This window comes from Eubalaena glacialis, chromosome 12 (assembly GCF_028564815.1).
Source record: "Eubalaena glacialis isolate mEubGla1 chromosome 12, mEubGla1.1.hap2.+ XY, whole genome shotgun sequence".
In the NCBI taxonomy this organism is placed as follows: Eukaryota; Metazoa; Chordata; class Mammalia; order Artiodactyla; family Balaenidae; genus Eubalaena; species Eubalaena glacialis.
In genome coordinates, this window is record NC_083727.1 from 19,826,201 (window position 1) to 19,853,317 (window position 27,117).

General features: G+C 38.3%; 1 protein-coding gene across 2 annotated transcripts in view; it reads left to right on the forward strand.

Moving 5' to 3' along the window:
* The first annotated feature begins 1,667 nt into the window (after positions 1-1,667).
* The window catches only part of EPM2A (EPM2A glucan phosphatase, laforin), a 125,479-nt gene continuing 100,029 nt past the window's right edge, over positions 1,668-27,117 (forward strand). For both annotated transcript variants that reach the window (XM_061207372.1, XM_061207373.1), the window contains exon 1: positions 1,668-2,035. In XM_061207372.1, the coding sequence (XP_061063355.1) occupies positions 1,735-2,035 (301 nt within the window). In that variant the 5' untranslated portion in view covers positions 1,668-1,734. The remainder of the gene's footprint in view (positions 2,036-27,117) is intronic.

The window sequence follows — 27,117 nt, forward strand, 5'->3', positions numbered from 1 at the left end:
GGAGAAAAGGAAATAATGTCTATTGAAAAAATATATTGTTTTCTTTTTTGTCATTGTTTCATCTACAGAATGGGCAGTATTCCCTTTGGAAGAGCTGATGGGAATAATGTCATTTGGAAAGTACGCAACACAGCAGCATGGCAGAACACAAGAAAGTTCTGAACTGTCAGCTTCCAGGGTCCTTGCATGGCCAAATGACTCTTATTTTCCTAAAATTACTCTAAGAATATTTTGTAGCAGCAATTTGAATAAACGGACTCACTTGTCACTGTGATTTAATGCCTGCTTTGCTACTGAATCAGCCGTATTTGGCCAGCCCTGCCGTCTTCACATTTTTCTTTGTGTTTATCCTTAAGCTTAGCAACTAACCAAACACTAAGTGGAATATCGATATTTAAAAGTGAAATGTATTAATAGTTTACTAATTGTTCCACAGAGAGACTGAGTTTGTATGGTTTACATTTTTGTACTTCTTTCTGTTCTACTTATGATATTCTGAATGTCTGAAATTTTTGACTTTCCCCCCACTATTCACAAGCTTTCAAATACTGGTAAAGACATGTCTTTGTGTGTCTTTAGTTCACATAAGATTGCTATGTTAAGTGCTGATGAATATAGAAATGTTAAGACCAGGAGAACAATTTTAATAAAGAATCAAAAAGTAACAGATTATGTAAACAGGACAGGTGGTTTTCTTACGGCAGTGACCAAAATTAAAGCCCCCCTCCTCCCCACCCTACCCCTAACAGTTTTCTTTTGATCAAATAACTATAAGCCTGTGTTTCTGGACACAAAATGATGTTTTAAGTTGAAAAAATATTGCTGACTTTTACTGAAAGCAAATTTAAAGCAAAAAGCTTTATTTTATGCCATTTAAAAATTATCAGTCATATAGTTATAGTCATAGAATTACCGTTTTTGGGTTTTGTTTTACCTTGGAAAGGCTTGAAAATATTTACTTTAAACCCATTTTTATACATACTAAAAGTATTATAACACTCTTTCGAAAAAAGAAAGTGATCATGTGTCATTTCAGGCATCAAATTGGTCTAGGCAAGGGAAAAGTATTCAGTGTTTTTGCACGAGCTCTGGGCTCTGAATGGCGCCTCTTCCACTAATCAGAAAAACTTTAGAGCCGGCAGGGTCTTTAAAGATCATTATTTTATACCCTCAGTTTACAGGTAAGAACCGGAGGTCCAGAGAGAGTAAGTGACCTGTTGAAGGTCCGGAGCTCTCCAGACACCGCTGCAGGATCTTTCCCCAACTTCAGTATAATGGAGGCTGCTTTCTATATGCCATTCTCTTCTTCCTACGATCCTCACAAAAATAATTTCGAGTTTTTTGTAAAGAGTACTGGAAAATCTCGGGGCTTATGAGATATTTTATTTCCTTTCCTAACCCCTTTTCCTTGCTTCCGATGCATCCCCAGCCGTCCGCGGAGCCGCTGGAAGAGGCAGCGGGCAGGGGCCAGGCTCCTTCTCCGGGAGAGACGGGTGGTGGCCCCAGCTGACCACTTCCCGCAGGCAAAGGCCCCAGCCTGGATCATCCTCGGGCTCCTGGGCCGCGTGATGCATCCCAAAAAAGGTGCAGCATCGCACGTGTCCCCGCCAGCGTCCGCGCCTCGCGCGTCCAGGCCTCGCGCGCCGCCGCCCAATCGCCGCGGCCGCCTGGCGCTCGGGTCGCGTCTGCCGGTCGCAGGGAGACTGGAGCCCGGGAGCCGCGCCGCCCGCCGCCATGCGGTTCCGCTTCGGGGTGGTGGTGCCGCCCGCGGTGGCCGGGGCCGGGCCGGAGCTGCTGGTCGTGGGGTCCCGGCCTGAGCTGGGGCGCTGGGAGCCGCGCGGGGCGGTGCGCCTGAGGCCGGCGGGCGCGGCGGCGGGCGCGGGGGCGCTGGCGCTGCAGGAGCCGGGCCTGTGGCTCGGGGAGGTGGAGCTGGCGGCCGAGGAGGCGGCGCAGGACGGGGCGGAGCCGGGCCGCGTGGACACGTTCTGGTACAAGTTCCTGAGGCGCGAGCCGGGAGGAGAGCTCTCCTGGGAAGGTATTGGGAGCTGCGCCGGCCTGCACCCCGGCCTCGGCCTTGGCCTTGGCCTCGGCCTCGGCCTGGGGCGGGCTCCACAGTCCCCGCTGCGACTTCCCGGGCGCTTTGCCCGGCTCTCGGGCTTCGCAAGCTGTCTGAACTCCCCGGGCGCCCTGGGCTGACCCTTCTCTGTCCGCCCAGCTGTCCGCCCAGCTGTCGCCCCAGCCGCGCCTCCCGCTCGCGACAGGTTCGCTAGATGGAGGCTGGGTTCCCGGCCTCCCGCCCCTTCGGTCTTTGCTCCTCCGACCTCTTTCCCACAACCACGGGACCCGGTTCGGGCCTCGGTCCCCCTCGCCCTCCGCGTCCTCCGTGCGCGGGTCCCCGGGCTGCCATGTCCCCCGCCGCTCCTGGGTTCGCTCCTCAACACTGTCTTGACTGTTTTTGTGCCCTCATTTTCTTCCCCCGATTCACTAAAAACTGACCCAACCAGTGAAGCTAGCCTTTTCGCTAATCCTAAACTGCAACGTGCTGTTTAGTGTATTTTTTTTTTCTTCTTTTCGATTTGAGAGTGAACTAATGGAAAAACGTTGAGCGTTTCTCTTTTTGATTTTTTTTTAAAACCCCGAATATATGACAGTTGAGATATGCTCTGATTTCTTAAACTATAAAAACAATACATGCTGGCTGTAAAAAATCAAAAACAAAAGCAAAAAATGTACAAAGTAAAAACTTGTGTCCTCCACACACTCTAAGTCCACTGCACACTGACCAATACATGACATATGTATCTATCTCACACACAAATTGGTTAATATATTATTCTCTATCCTGCTTTTTCTTGCTCTGTAAAGGTTGCGGATACCTTTTAGTGTCACTCGTATAAATGTATATTTCATTTTTTTAAATGGCAACGAAATATTCTGCATCTACCAATGTGCATTTAGGTTGTTTTCCATCTTCCTCTGTTATAAACAGTAATAGCTTAATTGGAAATCCGTGTATAAAGTTATCTTTGAGCATTTGGGAATGTTCCTGTATGGTAGATTTCTGAGAAGTGAAACTGTTAGGTCAAAGCGTGGCCATGTTTTACATTTCAATAAGAACTACGAAATTATTCCCTGAAAACTTTATGCCAGTGTAGAATCCTGCCCGCGATGTGTGAATTTAGACAGTCCTTTCTTTAAATGAAATGTGCAAAGTTGGGGATTGGAGTATGTGTGGCTCAGTAGTTGTCTAAAGGGGATGAAATGTCTCTGTGGAAGTTTATATGACAAAAATGGGCCACTTAGCCCATAATGATGTGGAATCAAAGAATCTGCAAAGAGCATGAGAGTTCTGTAATATGTTTATATATATATATTATCCTTGTTCCTCTTTTTGTACCCCACTGAGTTTCATGGTCTGGTGACATTTATTGTCCATTTGTATTACCATGCCAGAACTGAAAGGTACTCTCATCAATTATGCCCTTCTTTACAGGATATTACTATTATTAATAGTATTATATGATTATTTTTCATAATAAAGTAATATCTGATAATTTTAATAAAAATTAGGATGGTAAAAAAGAAAGATTCTTCCCTTTCCCCAGTCTTCCTCCTTTTCTATTTTTAGTTTTTCTGATATTCTTCCCGAAGTTCTGAATAATTTGCTTATATTGCTATTTCTTAATATATCAACATGAATTTTTCTGTTTTTAGATTTTCTGAGAGTTACCATACAAGTTATATATTACATTTAAATTAAAATTAGACAATATCTATTGACAGCTGCTGTATACCCATTAAATTAACCATCATACTTGCTGTGAAATATGAGGAATTTAGCTCAAGTTCATTATCTCTCTCCTCCCTGCTGGTTTTTATATTATTATTTCATACTGCATATATGTAGTTTATTGTTGACTTTCTATTATATAGAAATTTCTGTATTATGCTTCTGTTACATAGAAAGTTACTCCTATATAAAAGGATAAGAAAAATAACTCACCTACACATTCCTCTCCTTCTCCTTACTTTGGTGAATCATCATTTCTACATTAAGTTCTATTAATATATAATTTATATTCTGTTTTATAATTGTTGCTGTGCCTTCTTGTTTTAGGTGGATAGGTTGATTCTAAGAACTGTAAGTTAACAAAGAGTATCACAAGGAGCAGCATAGCCTATCTTTAAGAGCAAGGATTCTAGAGCCAGAATGGCTTCACCAACCAGTGTGTGACCTTGGGCAAGTCACTTTACTGTGCTGTTGTTGAAAGGACTAAACTGGCTAATAAATCTAAAGAGCTTAGAATAAGACATATATTAAGTGTTAAATAAGTTTTTGTTATTGTTATTTTTACTATTATGATTAGGAAATAATTAGTGTGGAACTAAGTAGTTCAGTTACTCATTAAAAGTTTGGAAATATAATTCTGTGACATGAAACCTGTGTACCAGGAGGAAAAGCTCTCTTCTCTTACACTGTAAATCATGCTCAGATTTTTATTTAAAGTGATATCAGAGTTCATTTTACTTTATATTTGGGTGGCAGTGTTCTACACCTTGTTTCAAACTTTCTAGTTACTTTTTAAAAACAGAAACAGCACATTGATCCTCAAAATTTCCTAGCTTAAATGCAGTATTTGATGAATGCAAATTCCTCACATTTTGAAAACATTATTTTCCTTGAAGAATTGGGATTTTTGTTCCAATTTTCACTAATATATAGCTTTCTGAGCACAGCTATCTGGGACTTCTATTGTTGTTGTTTTTAATTGAACTCCGATGTTTGTTGCATTGTTAAGGATTCCAAATCTTCCACTTTCTTTTTTTTTTTTTTTTCCACTGTATTTTATTTTTACAAGAGATAAATAGACTGACACCAAGCATTGTACATGGATGACCACAACAAAAGCAACAATGATTGCAATTACCAAACATGAAACACACTCATACTATGTCATAATATTGACATTCAGTCCAGTAATCCTCCACTGTAACAGCTCCTTTACTTTGCAGTGAAAATTGATTTGTATATTCTTTGCCTCTGAGTCCTTGTGGGATTTTTTCTTTTTTTAAATTCAAACAGAAAGTCACAAAAATTATACTCATCCTCATCAGTTCACTCAGTCCCATGTAATTAATTTTTTTTTTCATCTTGATCTTTTGTTAGCACTTTTATGAGCTCATCAGTTTTTCATTAGAGTTCTGAAAATGCTTATTCATTCAGTTCAGCAGTACAGTCAGGTACCAGAAACCTGTACTTGTCAGAGTCTTTTCCATGAATTTCCTGAAGATGAAACCCTTTTATAGGAACATATTTACAAAAGCATCAGAGTACACCCAGAACTGTCTGTAAATGAAAAAAGACTTAAAAATGACCACGGTTAAAGATTTGATGAAAGTTCATAATAATGCAGTTGACAAGAAAATTAGTTATTTCTGAGATATACATTTTAAAGTAATAACTAGGATTATGACTTATAACATTATACCAGAACACATAAGATTTTTAGAAATTTCATGTAATGTCTGAAACATTTATATTAACATATTTCCATACAAATAACCGAATGAAAGTTTAGTATTAGTTGTTTTGTTTGTTTGTTTATACTGCAGGTTCTTATTAGTCATCAATTTTATACACATCAGTGTATACATGTCAATCCCAATCACCCAATTTAGCACACCACCATCCCCACCCCACCGCAGTTTTCCCCCCTTGGTGTCCATATGTCTGTTCTCTACATCTGTGTCTCAACTTCTGCCCTGCAAACTGGCTCATTGGTACCATTTTTCTAGGTTCCACATACATGTGTTAATATACGATATTTGTTTTTCTCTTTCTGACTTACTTCACTCTGTATGACAGTCTCTACATCCATCCACGTCTCAACAAATGACTCAATTTCGTTCCTTTTTATGGCTGAGTAATATTCCATTGTATATATGTACCACAACTTCTTTATCCATTCGTCTGTTGATGGGCATTTAGGTTGCTTCCATGACCTGGCTATTGTAAATAGTGCTGCAATGAACATTCGGGTGCATGTGTCTTTTTGAATTACGGTTTTCTCTGGGTATATGCCCAGTAGTGGGATTGCTGGGTCATATGGTAATTCTATTTTTAGTTTTTTAAGGAACCTCCATATTGTTCTCCATAGTGACTCTATCAATTTACATTCCCACCAACAGTGCAAGAGGGTTCCCTTTTCTCCACACCCTCTCCAGCATTTGTTGTTTGTAGATTTTCTGATGATGCCCATTCTAACTGGTGTGAGGTGATACCTCATTGTAGTTTTGATTTGCATTTCTCTAATAATTAGTGATGTTGAGCATCTTTTCATGTGCTTCGTGGCCGTCTGTGTGTCTTCTTTGGAGAAATGTCTATTTAGGTCTTCTGCCCATTTTTGGATTGCGGTGTTTGTTTCTTTAATATTGAGCTGCATGAGCTGTTTATATATTTTGGAGATTAATCCTTTGTCCGTTGATTCGTTTGCAAATATTTTCTCCCATTCTGAGGGTTGTCTTTTCGTCTTGTTTATGGTTTCCTTTGCTGTGCAAAAGCTTGAAGTTTCATTAGGTCCCATTTTTTATTTTTGTTTTTATTTCCATTACTCTAGGAGGTGGATCAAAAAAGATCTTGCTGTGATTTATGTCAAAGAGTGTTCTTCCTATGTTTTCCTCTAAGAGTTTTATAGTGTCCAGTCTTACATTTAGGTCTCTAATCCATTTTGAGTTTATTTTTGTGTATGGTGTTAGGGAGTATTCTAATTTCATTCTTTTACATGTAGCTGTCCAGTTTTCCCAGCACCACTTATTGAAGAGACTGTCTTTTCTCCATTGTATATCTTTGCCTCCTTTGTCATAGATTAGTTGACCATAGGTGCGTGGGTTTATCTCTGGGCTTTCTATCTTGTTCCATTGATCTATGTTTCTGTTTTTGTGCCAGTACCATATTGTCTTGATTACTGTAGCTTTGTAGTATAGTCTGAAGTCAGGGAGTCTGATTCCTCCAGCTCCATTTTTTTCCCTCAAGATTGCTTTGGCTATTCGGGGTCTTTTGTGTCTCCATACAAATTTTAAGATGATTTGTTCTAGCTCCGTAAAAAATGCCATTGGTAATTTGATAGGGATTGCATCGGATCTGTAGATTGCTTTGGGCAGTATAGTCATTTTCACAAAATTGATTCTTCCAATCCAAGAACATGGTATATCTCTCCATCTGTTGGTATCATCTTTAATTTCTTTCATCAGTGTCTTATAGTTTTCTGCATACAGGTTTTTTGTCTCCCTAGGTAGGTTTATTCCTAGGTATTTTATTCTTTTTGTTGCAATGGTAAATGGGAGTGTTTCCATAACTTCTCTTTCAGATTTTTCATCATTAGTGTATAGGAATGCAAGAGATTTCTGTGCATTAATTTTGTATCCTGCAACTTTACCATATTCATTAATTAGCTCTAGCAGTTTTCTGGTGGCAGTTTTAGGATTCTCTATGTATAGTATCATGTCATCTGCAAACAGTGACAGTTTTACTTCTTCTTTTCCAATTTGTATTCCTTTTATTTCTTTTTCTTCTCTGATTGCCGTGGCTAGGACTTCCAGAACTATGTTGAATAATAGTGGTGAGAGTGGACATCCTTGTCTCGTTCCTGATCTTAGAGGAAATGCTTTCAGTTTTTCACCGTTGAGAATGATGTTTGCTGTGGGTTTGTCATATATGGCCATTGTTATGTTGAGGTAGGTTCCCTCTATGCCCACTTTCTGGAGAGTTTTTATCATAAATGGGTGTTGAATTTTGTCAAAAGCTTTTTCTGCATCTATTGAGATGATCATATGGTTTTTATTCTTCAATTTGTTAATATGGTGTATCACATTGATTGATTTGCGTATATTGAAGAATCCTTGCATCCCTGGGATAAATCCCACTTGATCGTGGTGTATGATCCTTTTAATGTGTTGTTGGATTCTGTTTGCTAGTATTTTGTTGAGGATTTTTGCATCTATATTCATCAGTGATATTGGTCTGTAATTTTCTTTTTTTGTAGTGTCTTTGTCTGGTTTTGGTATCAGGGTGATGGTGGCCTCATAGAATGAGTGTGGGAGTGTTCCTTCCTCTGCAATTTTTTGGAAGAGTTTGAGAAGGATAGGTGTTAGCTCTTCTCTAAATGTTTGATAGAATTCACCTGTGAAGCCATCTGGTCCTGGACTTTTGTTTGTTGGAAGATTTTAAATCACAGTTTCAATTTCATTACTTGTGATTGGTCTGTTCATATTTTCTGCTTCTTCCTGGTTCAGTCTTGGAAGGTTATACCTTTCTAAGAATTTGTCCATTTCTTCCAGGTTGTCCATTTTATTGGCATAAAGTTGCTTGTAGTAGTCTCTTAGGATGCTTTGTATTTCTGCGGTGTCTGTTGTAACTTCTCCTTTTTCATTTCTGATTTTATTGATTTGAGTCCTCTCCCTCTTTTTCTTGATGAGTCTGGCTAATGGCTTATCAATTTTGTTTATCTTCTCAAAGAACCAGCTTTTAGTTTTATTGATCTTTGCTATTGTTTTCTTTGTTTCTATTTCATTTATTTCTGCTCTGATCTTTATGATTTCTTTCCTTCTGCTAACTTTGGGTTTTGTTTGTTCTTCTTTCTCTAGTTTCTTTAGGTGTAAGGTTAGATTGTTTACTTGAGATTTTTCTTGTTTCTTTAGATAGGCTTGTATAGCTATAAACTTCCCTCTTAGAACTGCTTTTGCTGCATCCCATAGGTTTTGGGTTGTCGTGTTTTCATTGTCATTTGTCTCTAGGTATTTTTTGATTTCCTCTTTGATTTCTTCAGTGATCTCTTGGTTATTTAGTAACGTATTGTTTAGCCTCCATGTGTTTGTGTTTTTTACGTTTTTTTCCCTGTAATTCATTTCTAATCTCATAGCATTGTGGTCAGAAAAGATGCTTGATATGATTTCAATTTTCTTAAATTTACTGAGGCTTGATTTGTGACCCAAGATGTGATCTATCCTGGAGAATGTTCCGTGTGCACTTGAGAAGAACGTGTAATCTGCTGTGTTTGGATGGAATGTCCTATAAATATCAATTAAATCTATCTGGTCTATTGTGTCATTTAAAGCTTCTGTTTCCTTATTTATTTTCATTTTGGATGATCTGTCCATTGGTGTAAGTGAAGTGTTAAAGTCCCCCACTATTATTGTGTTACTGTCAATTTCCTCTTTTATAGCTGTTAGCTGTTGCCTTATGTAATGAGGTGCTCCTATGTTGGGTGCATATATATTTATAATTGTTATATCTTCTTCTTGGATTGATCCCTTGATCATTATGTAGTGTCCTTCCTTGTCTCTTGTAACATTCTTTATTTTAAAGTCTATTTTATCTGATATGAGTATAGCTACTCCAGCTTTCTTTTGATTTCCATTTGCATGGAATATCTTTTTCCATCCCCTCACTTTCAGTCTGTATGTGTCCCTAGGTCTAAAGTGGGTCTCTTGTAGACAGCATATATATGGGTCTTGTTTTTGTATCCATTCAGCAAGCCTGTGTCTTTTGGTTGGAGCATTTAATCCATTCACGTTTAAGGTAATTATTGATATGTATGTTCCTATGACCATTTTCTTAATTGTTTTGGGTTTGTTTTTGTAGGTCCTTTTCTTCTCTTGTGTTTCCCACTTAGAGAAGTTCCTTTAACATTTGTTGTAGAGCTGGTTTGGTGGTGCTGAATTCTTTTAGCTTTTGCTTGTCTGTAAAGTTTTTGATTTCTCCATCGAATCTAAATGAGATCCTTGCCGGGTAGAGTAATCTTGGTTGTAGGTTCTTCCCTTTCACCACTTTAAGTATATCATGCCACTCCCTTCTGGCTTGTAGAGTTTCTGCTGAGAAATCAGCTGTTAACCTTATGGAAGTTCCCTTGTATGTTATTTGTTGTTTTTCCCTTGCTGCTTTCAATAATTTTTCTTTGTCTTTAATTTTTGCCACTTTGATTACTATGTGTCTCGGCGTGCTTCTCCTTGGGTTTATCCTGTATGGGACTCTCTGCGCTTCCTGGACTTGGGTGGCTATTTCCTTTCCTATGTTAGGGAAGTTTTCGACTATAATCTCTTCAAATATTTTCTCTGGTCCTTTCTCTCTCTCTTCTCCTTCTGGGACCCCTATAATGCGAATGTTGTTGCGTTTAATGTTGTCCCAGAGGTCTCTTAGGCTGTCTTCATTTCTTTTCATTCTTTTTTCTTTAGTCTGTTCCGCAGCAGTGAATTCCACCATTCTGTCTTCCAGGTCACTTATCCGTTCTTCTGCCTCAGTTATTCTACTATTGATTCCTTCTAGTGTAGTTTTCATTTCAGTTATTGTATTGGTCATCTCTGTTTGTTTTTTCTTTAATTCTTCTAGGTCTTTGTTAATCATTTCTTGCATCTTCTCAATCTTTGCCTCCATTCTTATTCCAAGGTCCTGGATCATCTTCACTATCATTATTCTGAATTCTTTTTCTTGAAGGTTACCTATCTCCACTTCATTTAGTTGTTTTTCTGGGGTTTTTTCTTGTTCCTTCATCTGGTATATAGCCCTCTGCCTTTTCATCTTGTCTATCTTTCTGTAAATGTGGTTTCTGTTCCACAGGCTGCAGGACTGTAGTTTTTCTTGCTTCTGCTGTCTGCCCTCTGGTGGTTGAGGCTATCTAAGAGGCTTGATGGGAGGCTCTGGAGGTAGGTAGAGCTGACTGTTGCTGTGGCGGTCAGAGCTCCGTAAACTTTAATCCACTTGACTGTTGATAGGTGGGGCTGGGTTCCCTCCCTGTTGGTTGTTTTGCCTGAGGCAACCCAACACTGGAGCCTACCCGGGCTCTTTGGTGGGGCTAATGGCAGACTCTGGGAGGGCTCACGCCAAGGAGTACTTCCCAGAACCTCCGCTGCCAGTGTCCTTGTCCCCACGGTGAAACAGAGCCAGCCCCCGCCTCTGCAAGAGACCCCCCAACACCAGCAGTTATGTCTGGTTCAGTCTCCCCCAGGGTCACTGCTCCTTCCCCTGGGTCCCGATGCACACACTATTTTGCGTACGTCCTCCAAGAGTGGGGTCTCTGTTTCCCCCAGTCCTGTCGAAGTCCTGCAATCAATTCCCACTAGGCTTCAAAGTCTGATTCTCTATGAATTCCTCCTCCCGTTGCCGGACCCCCAGGTTGGGAAGCCTGACGTGGGGCTCAGAACGTTCACTCCAGTGGGTGGACTTCTGTGGTATAAGTGCTCGCCAGTCTGTGAGTCACCCACCCAGCAGTTATGGGATTTGATTTTACTCTGATTGCGCCCCTCCTACCGTCTCACTGTGGCTTCTCCTCTGTCCTTGGACGTGGGGTATCCTCCTTGGTGAAGTCCAGTGTCTTCCTGTCGATGATTGTCCAGCAGCCAGTTGTGATTCTGGTGCTCTCGCAAGAGGGAGTGAGAGCACGTCCTTCTACTCCGCCATCTTGGTTAATCCCTCATCTTCCACTTTCTTGAATGTCTTAATCATTTCATTGGATTGTATCCTCAAATAATTTATTTTTTTTGGTATTTATTTTTTTTTATACTTTTTTTTTTCTTAAGGGGGTGTTTTTTTTTTTCACACACACACCGTGTATTTTATTTTTACAAGAGATAAATAAACTGACGCCAAGCATTGTAAATGGATGACCACAACAAAAGCAACAATGATTGCAATTACCAAACACGAAACACACTCATACTATGTCATAATATTGACATTCAGTCCAGTAATCCTCCACTGTAATAGCTCCTTTACTTTGCAGTGAAAATTGATTTGTATATTTTTTGCCTCTGAGTCTTTGTGGGATTTTTTTTTTTTTATTCAAACAGAAAGTCACAAAAATTATAATCATCCTCATCAGTTCACTCAGTCCCATGTAATTAATTTTTTTTAATCTTGATCTTTTGTTAGCACTTTTATGAATTCATCAGTTTTCCATTAGAGTTCTGAAAATGCTTATTCATTCAGTTCAGCAGTATAGTCAGTTACCAGAAACCTGTACTTGTCAGTCTTTTCCATGAATTCCTTGAAGATGAAACTCTTTTATAGGAATATATTTGCAAAAGCATCAGAGTACACCCAGAACTGTCTGCAAATGAAAAAAGACTTAAAAATGACCACGGTTAAAGATTTGATGAAAGTTCATAATAATGCAATTGACAAGGAAATTTAGTTATTTCTGAGATATACATTTTAAAGTAATAACTAGAATTATGACTTATAACATTATACCAGAACATATAAGATTTTTAGAAATTTCATGTAATGTCTGAAACATTTATATTAACATATTTCCATACAAATAACCCAAAGAAAGTTTAGTATTAGTTGTTTTTGTTTGTTTGTTTGTTTGTTTATACTGCAGGTTCTTATTAGTCATCAATTTTATACCCATCAGTGTATACATGTCAATCCCAATCGCCCAATTCAGCACACCACCATCCCCACCCCACCGCGGTTTTCCCCCCTTGGCGTCCATACGTTTGTTCTCTACATCTGTGTCTCAACTTCTGCCCTGCAAACTGGCTCATTGGTACCATTTTTCTAGGTTCCACATACATGTGTTAATATACGATATTTGTTTTTCTCTTTCTGACTTACTTCACTCTGTATGACAGTCTCTACATCCATCCACGTCTCAACAAATGACTCAATTTCGTTCCTTTTTATGGCTGAGTAATATTCCATTGTATATATGTACCACAACTTCTTTATCCATTCGTCTGTTGATGGGCATTTAGGTTGCTTCCATGACCTGGCTATTGTAAATAGTGCTGCAATGAACATTGGGGTGCATGTGTCTTTTTGAATTATGGTTTTCTCTGGGTATATGCCCAGTAGTGGGATTGCTGGATCATATGGTAATTCTATTTTTAGTTTTTTAAGGAACCTCCATACTGTTCTCCATAGTGACTGTATCAATTTACATTCCCACCAACAGTGCAAGAGGGTTCCCTTTTCTCCACACCCTCTCCAGCATTTGTTGTTTGTAGATTTTCTGATGATGCCCATTCTAACTGGTGTGAGGTGATACCTCATTGTAGTTTTGATTCGCATTTCTCTAATAATTAGTGATGTTGAGCAGCTTTTCATGTGCTTCTTGGCCATCTGTATTTCTTCTTTGGAGAAATGTCTATTTAGGTCTTCTGCCCATTTTTGGATTGGATTGTTTGTTTCTTTAATATTGAGCTGCATGAGCTGTTTATATATTTTGGAGATTAATCCTTTGTCCGTTGATTCGTTTGCAAATATTTTCTCCCATTCTGAGGGTTGTCTTTTCATCTTGTTTATGGTTTCCTTTGCTGTGCAAAAGCTTTGAAATTTCATTAGGTCCCGTTTGTTTATTTTTGTTTTTATTTCCATTACTCTAGGAGGTGGATCAAAAAGATCTTGCTGTGATTTATGTCAAACAGTATTCTTCCTGTGTTTTCCTCTAAGAGTTTTATAGTGTCCGGTCTTCCATTTAGGTCTCTAATCCATTTTGAGTTTATTTTTGTGTATGCTGTTAGGGAGTGTTCTAATTTCATTCTTTACATGTAGCTGTCCAGTCTTCCCAGCACCACTTATTGAAGAGACTGTCCTTTCTTCATTGTATATCTTTGCCTCCTTTGTCATAGATTAGTTGACCATAGGTGCGTGGGTTTACTTCTGGGCTTTCTATTTTGTTCCGTTGATCTATGTTTCTGTTTTTGTGCCAGTACCATATTGTCTTGATTACTGTAGCTTTGTAGTATAGTCTGAAGTCAAGGAGTCTGATTCCTCCAGCTCCGTTTTTTTCCCTCAAGACTGGTTTGGCTATTCGGGGTCTTTTGTGTCTCCATACAAATTTTAAGATGATTTGTTCTAGTTCCGTAAAAAATGCCATTGGTAATTTGATAGGGATTGCATCGGATCTGTAGATTGCTTTGGGTAGTATAGTCATTTTCACAAAATTGATTCTTCCAATCCAAGAACATGGTATATCTCTCCATCTGTTGGTATCATCTTTAATTTCTTTCATCAGTGTCTTATAGTTTTCTGCATACAGGTCTTTTGTCTCCCTAGGTAGGTTTATTCCTAGATATTTTATTCTTTTTGTGGCAATGGTAAATGGGAGTGTTTCCTTAATTTCTCTTTCAGATTTTTCATCATTAGTGTATAGGAATGCAAGAGATTTCTGTGCATTAATTTTGTATCCTGCAACTTTACCCAAATTCATTGATTAGCTCTAGTAGTTTTCTGGTGGCATTTTTAGGATTCTCTATGTATAGTATCATGTCATCTGCAAACAGTGACAGTTTTACTTCTTCTTTTCCAATTTGTATTCCTTTTATTTCTTTTTATTCTCTGATTGCCAAGCCTAGGACTTCCAAAACTATGTTGAATAATACTGGTGAGAGTGGACATCCTTGTCTTGTTCCTGATCTTAGAGGAAGTGCTTTCAGTTTTTCACCATTGAGAATGATGTTTGCTGTGGGTTTGTCGTATATGGCCCTTATTATGTTGAGGTAGGTTCAGTGGTCACAAAGCACTGAGCTGATCTTCCTGTGCTATGCAGCTGCTTCCCACTAGGTATCTATTTTACATTTGGTAGTGTATATATGTCCATGCTACTCTCTCACTTCCTCCATGCTTGCCCTTCCCGCTCCCTGTGTCCTCAAGTCCATTCTCTATGTCTGCATCTTTATTCCTGTCCTGCCCCTCGGTTCTTCATAACTTTTTTTTTTTAGATTCCATGTATATGTGTTAGCCTATGGTATTTGATTTTTTCTTTCTGACTTACTTCACTCTGTATGACAGACTCTAGGTCCATCCATCTAACTACAAGTAATTGAATTTCGTTTCTTTTTATGGCTGAGTAATATTCCATTGTATATATGTGCCACATCTTCTTTATCCATTCATCTGTTGATGGACACTTAGGTTGCTTCCATGTCCTGGCTATTGTAAATAGAGCTGCAGTGAACATTGTGGTACATGACTCTTTTTGAATTATGGTTTTCTCAGTGAATATGCCCAGTAGTGGGATTGCTGGGTCATATGGCAATTCTATGCTTAGTTTTTTAAGGAACCTCCATACTGTTCTCCATAGTGGCTGTATCAATTTACATTCTCACCAACAGTGCAAGAAGGTTCCCTTTTCTCCACACCCTCTCCAGCATTTATTGTTTCTAGATTTTTTGATGATGGCCATTCTGACTGGTGTAACGTGATACCTCATTGTAGTTTTGATTTGCATTTCTCTAATAATTAGTGATGTTGAGCATCCTTTCATGTGTTTGTTAGCCATCTGTATATCTTCTTTGGAGAAATCTCTATTTAGGTCTTCTGCTCATTTTTGAATTGGGTTGTTTGTTTTTTTGATATTGAGCTGCATGAGCTGCTTGTAAATTTTGGAGATTAATCCTTTGTCAGTTGCTTCATTTGCAAATATTTTCTCCCATTCTGAGGGTTGTCCTTTCGTCTTGTTTATGTTTTCCTTTGCTGTGCAAAAGCTTTGAAGTTTCATTAGGTCCCATTTGTTTATTTTTGTTTTTATTTCCATTTCTCTAGGAGGTGGGTCAAAAAGCATCTTGGTGTGATTTATGTCATAGAGTGTTCTACCTATGTTTTCCTCTAAGAGTTTTATAATGTCTAGCCTTACAGTTAGGTCTTTAATCCATTTTGAGTTTATTTTTGTGTATGGTATTAGGGAGTGTTCTAATTTCATTCTTTTACATGTAGCTGTCCAGTTTTCCCAGCACCATTTATTGAAGAGGCTGTCTTTTCTCCATTGTATATTCTTGCCTCCTTTATCAAAAATAAGGTGACCATAGGTGCGTGGGTTTATCTCCGGGCTTTCTATCCTGTTCCATTGATCTATATTTCTGTTTTTGTGCCAGTACCATACTGTCTTGATTACTATAGCTTTGTAGTATAGTCTGAAGTCCAGGAGCCTGATTCCTCCATCTCCGTTTTCCTTTCTCAAGATTGCTTTGGCCATTTGGGGTCTTTTGTGTTTCCATACAAATTATGAAATTTTTTGTTTTAGTTCTGTGAAAAATGCCATTGTTAGTTTGATAGGGATTGCACTGAATCTGTAGATGGCTTTGGGTAGGATAGTCATTTTCACAATGTTGATTCTTCCAATCCAAGATCATGGTATATCTCTCCATCTATTTGTATCATCTTAATTTCTTTCATCAGTGTCTTGTAGTTTTCTGCATACAGGTCTTTTGTCTCCTTAGGTAGGTTTATTCCTAGGTATTTTATTCTTTTTTGTTGCAATGGTAAATGGGAGTGTTTCCTGAATTTCTCTTTCAGATTTTTCATCATTAGTGTATAGGAATGCAAGAGATTTCTGTGCATTAATTTTGTATCCTGCTACTTTACCAAATTCATTGATTAGCTCTAGTAGTTTTCTGGTAGAGTCTTTAGGATTCTCTATGTATAGTATCATGTCATCTGCAAACAGTGACAGCTTTACTTCTTCTTTTCCAGTTTGGATTCCTTTTATTTCTTTTTCTTGTCTGATTGCTGTGGCTAAAACTTCCAAAACTATGTTGAATAATAGTAGTGATAGTGGACAACCTTGTATTTTTCCTAATCTTAGAGGAAATGGTTTCAGTTTTTCACTATTGAGAACGATGTTGACTGTGGGTTTGTCATATATGGCCTTTATTATGTTGAGGGAAATTCCCTTTATGCCTACTCCCTGGAGGCTTTTTATCATAAATGGGTGTTGAATTTTGTCGAAAGCTTTTTCTGCTTCTATTGAGATGATCATATGGTTTTTCTCCTTCAGTTTGTTAATATGGTTTATCACATTGATTGATTTGCGTATGTTGAAGAATCCTTGCATTCCTGGGATAAACCCCACTTGATGATGGTGTATGATCTTTTTACTGTGCTGTTGGATTCTGTTTGTTAGTACTTGGTTGAGGATTTTTGCATCTATGTTCATCAGTGATATTGGCCTGTAGTTTTGTTTTTTTGTGACATCCTTGTGTGGTTTTGGTATCAGGGTGATGGTGGCCTCGTAGAATGAGTTTGGGAGTGTTCCTCCCTCTGATATATTTTGGAAGAGTTTGAGAAGGATAGGTGTTAGCTCTTCTCTAAATGTTTGATAGATTTGCTTGTGAAGCCCTCTGGTCCTGGGCTTTTGTTTGTTGGAAGATTTTTAATCACAGTCTCAATTTCAGTGCTTGTGATTGATCTATTTATATTTTCTATTTCTTCCTGGTTCAGTCTCGGAAGGCTGTGCTTTTCTAAGAATTTGTCCATTTCTTCTAGGTTGTCCATTTTATTGGCATAGAGTTGCTTGTAGTAATCTCTCATGATTCTTTGTATTTCTTCTATGTCAGTTGTTACTTCTTTTTCATTTCTAATTTTATTGATTTGAGTCTTCTCCCTTTTTTCTTGATGAGTCTGGATAATGGTTTATCAATTTTGTTTATCTTCTCAAAGAACCAGCTTTTAATTTTATTGATCTTTGCTATTGTTTCCTTCATTCCTTTTTCATTTATTTCTGATCTGATCTTTATGATTTCTTTCCTTCTGCTAGCTTGGGGTTTTTTTGTTCTTCTTTCTCTAATTGCTTTAGGTGAAAGGTTAGGTTATTTATTTGAGATATTTCTTGTTTCTTGAGGTAGGATTGTATTGCTATAAACTTCCCTCTTAGAATCGCTTTTGCTGCGTCTCATAGGTTTTGGGTCATCGTGTTTTTGTTGTCATTTGTTTCTAGGTATTTTTTTATTTCCTTTTTGATTTCTTAAGAGATCTCTTGGGTATTTAGTAGTGTATTGTTTAGCCTCCATGTGTTTGTATTTTTTACAGATTTTTTTCCTGTAATTGATATCTAGTCTCATAGCGTTGTGGTCGGAAAAGATACTTGATATGATTTCAATTTTCTTAAATTTACCAAGGCTTGGTTTGTGACCCAAGATATCATCTCTCCTGGAGAGTGTTCCATGAGCACTTAAGAAGAAAGTGTATTCTGTTGTTTTTGGGTGGAATGTCCTATAAATATCAATTAATTCCATCTTATTTAATGTATCATTTAAAGCTTCTGTTTCCTTATTTATTTTCATTTTGGATGATCTGTCCATTGGTGAAAGTGGGGTGTTAAAGTCCCCTACTATGATTGTGTTACTGTCGATTTCCCCTTTTATGGCTGTTAGCATTTGCCTTATGTATTGAGGTGCGCCTATGTTGGGTGCATACATATTTACAGTTGTTATATCTTCTTCTTGGATTGATCCCTTGATCCTTATGTAGTGTCCTTCTTTGTCTCTTGTAATAGTCTTTATTTTAAAGTCTGTTTTGTCTGATATGAGAATTGCTACTCCAGCTTTCTTTTGATTTCCATTTGCATGGAATATCTTTTTCCATCCCCTCACTTTCAGTCTGTATGTGCCCCTAGGTCTGAAGTGGGTCTCTTGTAGACAGCATGTATACGGGTCTTGTTTTTGTATCCATTCAGCCAGTCTATGTCTTTTGGTTGGAGCATTTAATCCATTTACATTTAAGGTAGTTATCGATATGTATGTTCCTATTACCATTTTCTTAACTGTTTTCGGTTTGTTATTGTAGGTCTTTTCCTTCTCTTGTGTTTCCTGCCTAGAGAAGTTCCTTTAGCATTTGTTGTAAAGCTGGTTTGGTGGTGCTGAATTCTCTTAGCTTTTGCTTGTCTGTAAAGCTTTTAATTTCTCCGTTGAATCTGAATGAGATCCTTGCTGTGTAGAGTAATCTTGGTTGTAGGTTTTCCCCTTTCTTCACTTTAAATATGTCCTGCCACTCCCTTCTGGCTTGCAGAGTTTTTGCTGAAAGATCAGCTGTTAACCTTATGGGGATTCCCTTGTATGTTTTTTGTTGTTTTTCTCTTGCTGCTTTTAATATTTTATCTTTGTATTTAATTTTTGATAGTTTGATTAATATGTGTCTTGGCATATTTCTTCTTGGATTTATCCTCTAGGGGACTCTCTGCTCTTCCTGGCCTTGATTATCCTTTCCCATATTAGGGAAGTTTTCAACTATAATCTCTTCAAATATTTTCTCAGGCCCTTTCTTTTTCTCTTCTTCTTCTGGGACCCCTATAATTCAAATGTTGGTGTGCTTAATGTTGTCCCAGAGGTCTCTGAGACTGTCCTCAATTCTTTTCATTCTTGTTTCTTTATTCTGCTCTGTGGTAGTTATTTCCACAATTTTATGTTCCAGGTCACTTATCCATTCTTCTGCCTCAGTTATTCTGCTATTGATTCCTTTTAAAGAATTTTTAATTTCATTTATTGTGTTGTTCAACATTGTTTGTTTGCTCTTTAGTTGTTCTAGGTCCTTTTTAAACGTTTCTTGTATTTTCTCTATTCTATTTCCAAGATTTTGGGATCATCTTTACTATCATTACTCTGAATTCTTTTTCAGGTAAACTGCCTATTTCCTCTTCATTTGTTTGGTCTGATGGGTTTTTATCTTGCTTCTTCATCTGCTGTGTGTTTCTCTGTCTTCTCATTTTGCTTCATTTACTGTGTTTGGGGTCTCCTTTTTGCAGGCTGCAGGTTCGTAGTTCCTGTTGTTTTTGGTGTCTGCCCCCAGTGGCTAAGGTTGGTTCAGTGGGTTGTGCAGGCTTCCTGGTGGAGGTGACTAGTGCCTGTGTTCTGGTGGATGAGGCTGGATCTTGTCTTTCTGATGGTCAGGTCCACGTCTTGTGGTGTGTTTTGGGGTGCCTGTGACCTTATTATGATTTTAGGCAGCCTCTGTGCTAATGGGTGGGGTTGCATTCCCGTCTTGCTAGTTGTTTGGCATAGGGTGTCCAGCACTGTAGCTTGCTGGTCGTTGAGTGGAGCTGGGTCTTAGCATTGAGATGAAGATATCTGGGAGAGCTTTCGCCATTTGATATTACGTGGAACCTGGAGGTCTCTGGTGGACCAATGTCCTGAACTTGGCTCTTCCACCTCCGAGGCACAGTCCTGGGACACCCAGCCAGAGCACCAAGACCCTGTTGGCCACACGGCTCAGAAGAAAAGGGAGAAAAGAAGAAAGAAAGAATAAATAAATTAATTAATTAATTAAATAAAGTTATTAAGAGAAAAAAATTATTAAATTTAAAAATTATTAAAAATAAACAAATATTAAGAAGTAATAAAAAAAGAATAAAAAAGAAAGAAAGAAAGCAGAGAACAGCAAAACCAAGAAACAAATCCTCCAGTGATAACAAGCGCTAAAAAGTATACTAAAAAAAAAAAAAGCAACAACAAAAAAACGACAGACAGACAGAATGCTAGGACAAATGGTAAAAGCAAAGCTATACAGACAAAATCACACAAAGAAAAGTATACACATAGACACTCACAAAAAAGCAAAAAAGGTAAAAAATATATATATATATTAAAAAAAAAAGGAAGTGAGCAACCAAATCAATAAACAAATTACCCATGGTAATAAATTCTATACACTAAACTATGATAAACATAAAACCAGAAACAAATTAGATGCAGAAAGCAAGCTCAAGTCTACAGTTGCTCCCAAAGTCCACCACCTCAATTTTGGGATGATTCGTTGTCTATTTGGGTATTCCACAGATGCAGGGTACATCAAGTTGACTGTGAAGGTTTAATCCGCTGCTCCTGAGGCTGCTAGGAGAGATTTCCCTTTCTCTTCTTTGTTCACACAGCTCCTGGGGTTCAGCTTTGGATTTGGCCCTGCCTCTGCATGTAGGTCGCCTAAGGGCATCTGTTCTTTGCTCAGACAGGACAGGGTTAAAGTAGCAGCTGATTAGGGGGCTCTAGCTCACTCAGGCCAGAGAGAGGGAGGGGCACGGAATGCGGGGCTTCTCCCCCCACCCCACCCCCATCTCCACCAGTGAAGAGGCTTCCTAGTGTGTGGAAAGTTTTCCTCCTTCATGGCTCCCTCCCAGAGGTGCAGGTCCCATCCCTATTCTTCCGTCTCTGTTTTTTCTTTTGCCCTTCCCAGGTACGTGGGGAGTTTCTTGCCTTTTGGGAAGTCTGAGGTCTTCTTCCAGCATTCAGTAGGTGTTCTGTAGGAGTTGTTCCACATGTAGATGTATTTCTGATGTATTTGTGGGGAGGAAGGTGATCTCCACGTCTTACTCCTCTGCCATCTTGAATGTCTCCCCTCAAATAATTTTGAAGAAACAGTAAGTGGGTGATAAAATATCTGAGTCTTTAAATGCCTGAAAAGTCTTTCTTCTGCTTTCACACTTGATTAGGCATCTGGTAGAGTATTCTAGTCTCAAAATAATTTCCCCTTTGAAGGAACTGCCACAGTACCTTCTAGCACCTGTTGTAGCTGATATTTCTGATGTCAAACTAAGCCCATTTCTTTGTAGGCACTTTTTTTTCCTCTTTTGAAGCTTTAACACTTTTCCTTACACTATTTTACCAGGATGTATCTGAGTTTGTTGTTGTTGTTGTTCTAGTGACTTGACAATTGGTTGGCTGTTTTGATTCCAGGAATTGTTTTTTTCAACTCATGGAAATTTTCTATTATTCCTTTATTTCCTCCTCTCTGTTTTCTCTCTTCTTTTCTCTGAAATGTCTGTTAGCCATATATTGTACCTTCTGCTTTTATGTGAGTATCTCTTAACTTTTCTCCTGTATTTTCCATCTTTTGTTTGAATAGATTTCCCTGGCTGTGTTTCCAGATCACTGTTTGGTTTTTAATACTAACCATTCCATCATTTACTTCCTACACTATATTTTTGAAATTTTTGGCAATTGTATTTTTAATCTCCCACCTTTTTTTCTGTTATTCTCTGATTTCTTTTTTTCCAGAGCTGACTGTTCTTCTTGTATGGATAATTTATACTTGAATCTTTCTGAGGACATTAAATAGAATTGATTAAAAGTTGTTTTTGTCTTGCATTAACTTTTTTTCCCCTCTCTGTAGTCAATTTTTTTTTAATGCTAAGGGTTTTCCTCAAGTATCTGGTAATCCCTAGGTGACCATTCATTTTTATGAATAAAGGTTATGTTGATTTGTATAGGCAGCTATGCTGGTTCCCTGTTGAAGTTGCTTATGTTTATCCAAAATCTTCTCTAAATGGGAGGACACTCATGGGATACCATGTAATCCGGCAGATTTTGTGGAAGGGAAAGTTTCTTCACTTAGGGTTAATGGCTGAGGATCTAGCAGGCTCCAGGTCCTTATCATTAGCAAAGTGAAACAAACAGAACAAACAAAAAACTTGACTATAGGAAGAGATGTTTCAGTCTGTTTTATTCCTGAATGGTGTTGCCTTTTTCTCTCATCTCCAGGTCTGTCAGTGGGTCCATAGATGTCTCAAGATCTGTTCTGTTCAGATATCTAGCCCCTATACCCACACTAGGGCCTTTCCAGGAAAGCCATTCTCTACTGTGTTTACAGCACACTTATTTCATGTTAGGGATAAGGTGGGGTGGAAGGAGGCAGGTGGGAAACCTTTCCTTCAACTCTTTTCCAGGTTGGCATCTCTCTATTCGTTAAGTCTCCTCTTATAAGTCTTCCCTAACTACCTTCTTATTCTTTCTCACAGCACCTGTTTCTTTCCTTATTATAGTTTAAAATTGCATTCGTTATGTTGGCTTGGACTCTGATTGCAAGTAATAGAAACTGAGTATGAACAGGCCTATAAAAGAAATATTATTAACTCATATAACCAAATTAAAGAAGCATGGGGTCCAACCTCTTTACTCACCTGCCCTCTAGTTTTCTCTCTCTTCCCTGTGCATTTGCTTTACTCAGGAACTTCATTTTCTGAAGCTAACTGACTCTGTCAAGCTAGGTTCCCCACAGAGAGCTCTGGGCTTACATACTTAGAACCAGAGAAGAAAAATATAATCTTCCCTTCCAGCTCTAGTTAGAAAAATCTGGGGGAAAGACTGGAATTCACCTTGCTGGAACCAATCACTCTTGCCAAGGAAGTGGGTGTACAGTGATGAGCATTTCCAACAACAAACACTTCCTGGAGTAGGGAGGAGGAACACCTCCCCCTCCCCCTCCCTATCCCTCCCCCCGCCCCAGAAAGCAGGTACTGTTTCAGAGGCAGTTTGGAATGCAGTGGGCCACAGGTTAACAGAAAACACAACAAGCAGTTGCTTAAAAAATTAAGGGTTTGTTTTCCTGCTGTAAAAAGTTCATAGGTAGGTGGCAGTGGTAATGGGCCATAGCTCGTGGATGTCAGGTGAGGTGTCATTGCATTTTCTCGGCTTTTCCCTCAAGGCAGCAGCTGCTGCTCTAATCATCACATGTGCATTCAGTGGAACATGGGAGGAGTGGGAAGGATGGAAATGTCAGCCGTGGGTATCCCCATTTTTCTAGAAAACATTAACTTTGCCAGAATTCTCCCCACCCCTCAACATACATACAGGTATACCTTGTTTTATTGTACTTCACTTTACTGAGCTTTGCAGATATTACAATTTTTTTTTTCTTAAATTGAAGGTTTGTGGCAACCTTGTGTTGAGTAAGTCTTTAGGTGCCATTTTTCAGCAGCGTTTGCTCACTTCACATCTCTGTGTCACATTTTGGTAATTCTTGCAATATTTCAAACTTTTTCATTATCATTATATTTTTTATGGTGACCTGTGGTCAATGATCTTTGATATTACTATTGTGATTGTTTTAGGGTGCCACTAACAGTGCCCATATAAGACAGCAAACTTAATGCTTAATGGATAAATGTTTGTGTTCTGACTGTTCCACTGACCTGGCCATCCTCCCCTACCTTAACCCTCTCAGGCCTCCCTATTCCTTGGGACACGACAGAATTGAAATTAAGCCAGTTACTAACCCTACAATGGCCTGGAAGTGTTCCAATGAAAGGAAGAGTCACATTTCTCATTTTAAATCAAAAGCTAGAAATGATTAAACTTAATGAGGAGGCCATGTTGAAAGCCAAGACAGGCCAAAAGCTAGGCCTCTTGCATCAGTTAGTCAGGTTGTGAATGCAAAGGAAAAGTTCTTGAAGGAAATGAAAAATGCTACTCCAGCGAACACATGCATTATAAGATAGTGAAAGAGCCTTATTGTTGAAACAAAGAAAGTTTTTGTGGTTTGGATAGATCAAACCAGCCACAATATTCCCTTAAGCCAAAGCCTAATCCAGAGAAAGGCCCTAACTCTCTTCAATTCAGTGAAGACTGAGAGAGGTGAGGAAGCTGCAGAAGAAATGTTTGAAGTTAGCAGAAGTTGGTTCATGAGATTTAAAGAAAGACGCCGTCTCCATCACGTAAAAGTGCAAGGTGAAGCAACAAGTGCTGATGTAGAAGATGCAGCAAGTTATCCAGAGACCTAGGAAGATAATTAATGAAGGTGGCTACACTAAACAACAGATTTTCAATGTAGCCTTCTATTGGAAGATGCCATCTAGGACTTTCATAGCTAGAGAGGAGAAGTCAATGCCTGGCCTCAAATCTTCAAAAGACAGACTGACTCTTTTGCTGGGGGTTAATGCAGCAGGTGACTTGAAATTGAAGCCAATGCTCATTTAGCATTCTGAAAATCCTAGGGACCTTAAGAATTATGCTAAAATGACTCTGCCTGTGCTCTATAAATGGAACAACAAAGCCTGGATGACAGCACATTTGTTTACAACATAGTTTATGGAATATATTAAGCCCACTCTTGAGACATACTGCTCAGAAAAAAAGATTTCTTTCAAAATATTACTGCTCGTTGACAATGCACCTTGGTTACCCAAGAGCTCTGATGGCAATGTACAATGAGATTAATGTTTTCATGCCTGCTAACACAACATCCATTCTGTAGCCCATGGATCAAGGGGTAATTTTGACTTTCAAGTCTTATTATTTAAGAAATACAATTCATAAGGGTATAGCTACTATAGATAGTGATTCCTCTGATTGATCTAGAAGTCAATTGCAAACCTTCTGGGAAGGATTCACCACTTTAGATGCCATTAAGAACATTTGTGATTCATGGGAAGAGGTAAAAATATCAACATTAACAGCAGTTTGGAAGAAGCTGATTCCAAACCCCGTGGATGACTTTGAAGGGTTCAAGACTTCAATGGAGGAAGTAAATGCAAATGTGGTGGAAATAACAAGAGAACTAGAATTATAAGTGGAACCTGAAGATGTGACTGAATTGCTGCAATCTCATGTTAAAACTTTCACGATGAGGAGTTGTTTCTTATGGATAAACAAAGAAAGTGGTTTCCTGAGATAGAATCTACTCCTGGTGAAGATTGTTGAAATGACAACAAAAGATTTAGAATATTACATAAACTTAATTGATAAAGCAGCAGCAGGGCTTGAGAGGACTGGCTCCAATTTTGAAAGAAGTTCTGTTATGGGTAAAATGCTATCAAACAGCACTGCATGCTACAGAAAAATTGTTCATGAAAGGAAGAGTCAATTGATGTGACAATTTCACTGTTGTCTTATTTTAAGAAATTGCCACAGTCACCCCAGCCTTCAGCAATCACCGCCCTGATCAGTCAGCAGCCATCCGCATCGAGGCAAGACCCTCCACCAGCACAAAGATTATGACTCGCTGAAGGCACAGATGATGGTCAGCATTTTTTAGCAATAAAGTATTTTTCAGTTAAGGTATTTAAATAATTTTCTAAGATATAATACTAATTGCACACTTAATAGACTACAACATAGTGTAAACATAACTTTATATGCACTGGAAAATCAAAAAATTCATGTGATTTGCTTTATTGTGATATTTACTTTATTTTGATAGTCTGGAACTGAATTGGCAGTGTCTCTGAGGTATGCCGATACTTCTTTTCGTGTTTAGAATTGGACAGAACAGTTGTGCTGGGCTACCTCTACTGCAGAAGAGACTGGAAAAGTACATTATTTAGCCTAGCACATTGCTGCCCTGAGGAAAATTAGGATTCTGTTTACCAAGAATAAGGAGAATTGATTTTAGGTATGCAATTAACAATGTCTGCTACATTTTAAACAAAAGATATCAACTACAATATTTATTTGTTTAATGTATACCTTCCCACCAGACTGTGAGCTCTATGAGGGTAGGGACTATGTCTGCTTTATTCACTCTTTTATATCCTGCAATTGTAATTGGCACATAGTAGCTGCTCAATAAATATTGGTTGAATGAGTGAAGCACAAACAGAAAGATGAAAGTTTTTCTTAAGTATCTATCATGTGCTAATTCTTAGGTGCTTTCAACTAAATTACCCTTTGTTCTCCCCAACTACGCTGTGAGGAGGAAGAAATTCAATTGCCTCTTACACAAATGAGGAGACTGAGGCTTTCTGCAGGGTATAATCTACAATCTGCTATCTGCTATTAACCTCATCCAGTGAAATTTTCTTTTCAGATATTGTATTTCTCGTCTCTGAAAGTTTCATGCATACTCTTTTGTATATTTTCCTTTTGTTCTTATTTAGTTTATGTTTTTCTTTAAATTCTTGACCACATTGAAATTATAGCTAGAGTCCGTATCTTCTAGTGCCCTTATATTTGTTTTATATTTGGATCTGATTTCTATTGACTAATTTTCCTATTGGTTATTAATAATACTTCTCTGCTTCTTTTCATGCCTTTTCCCCTAATATAATGGAGCTTTATTTGTGGATTTTATTTTTACACATTTTGGGCCATACTGCATGTATTTTTAAAATGTTAACTGTATTTGGAATGGTTTTAGCTTTACAGAAGAGTTGCAAAGATAGGGCAGAGTTCCCATACACTCCGCACCCACTCTTCTATTGTTAACATTTTTTATTAGTATGGTATACTTGTCAAAATTAATTAACCAGTGTTGATACATTATTATTAACTAGGGTCTATACTTCATTCAAAAAAAAATTTTTTTTTAACTAACATACCTTTCCTCTTCCAGGATCCTATCCACAATACCACATTATGTTTTAGTCATCATGGCTGTGTTGGTTTCTCAGATTTCAGTTGTTTTTGAGATGACCTTGACAGTTTTAAGGAACTCATCAAGTATTTTGTAGAATGTTCCTCAACTGGAATTTTTATGGTGTTTTTCTCATGATTAGACTGGGGTTGTGGGCTTTTGGGAAGAAGATCATAGAGGTAAATTGCCTTTCTTATCACATCATATCAAGGGTACATACTTTGAACATGATTTACCACTGTTGATATTCACCTTGATCACCTGGCTGAGGTAAGTTGTCTATTAGT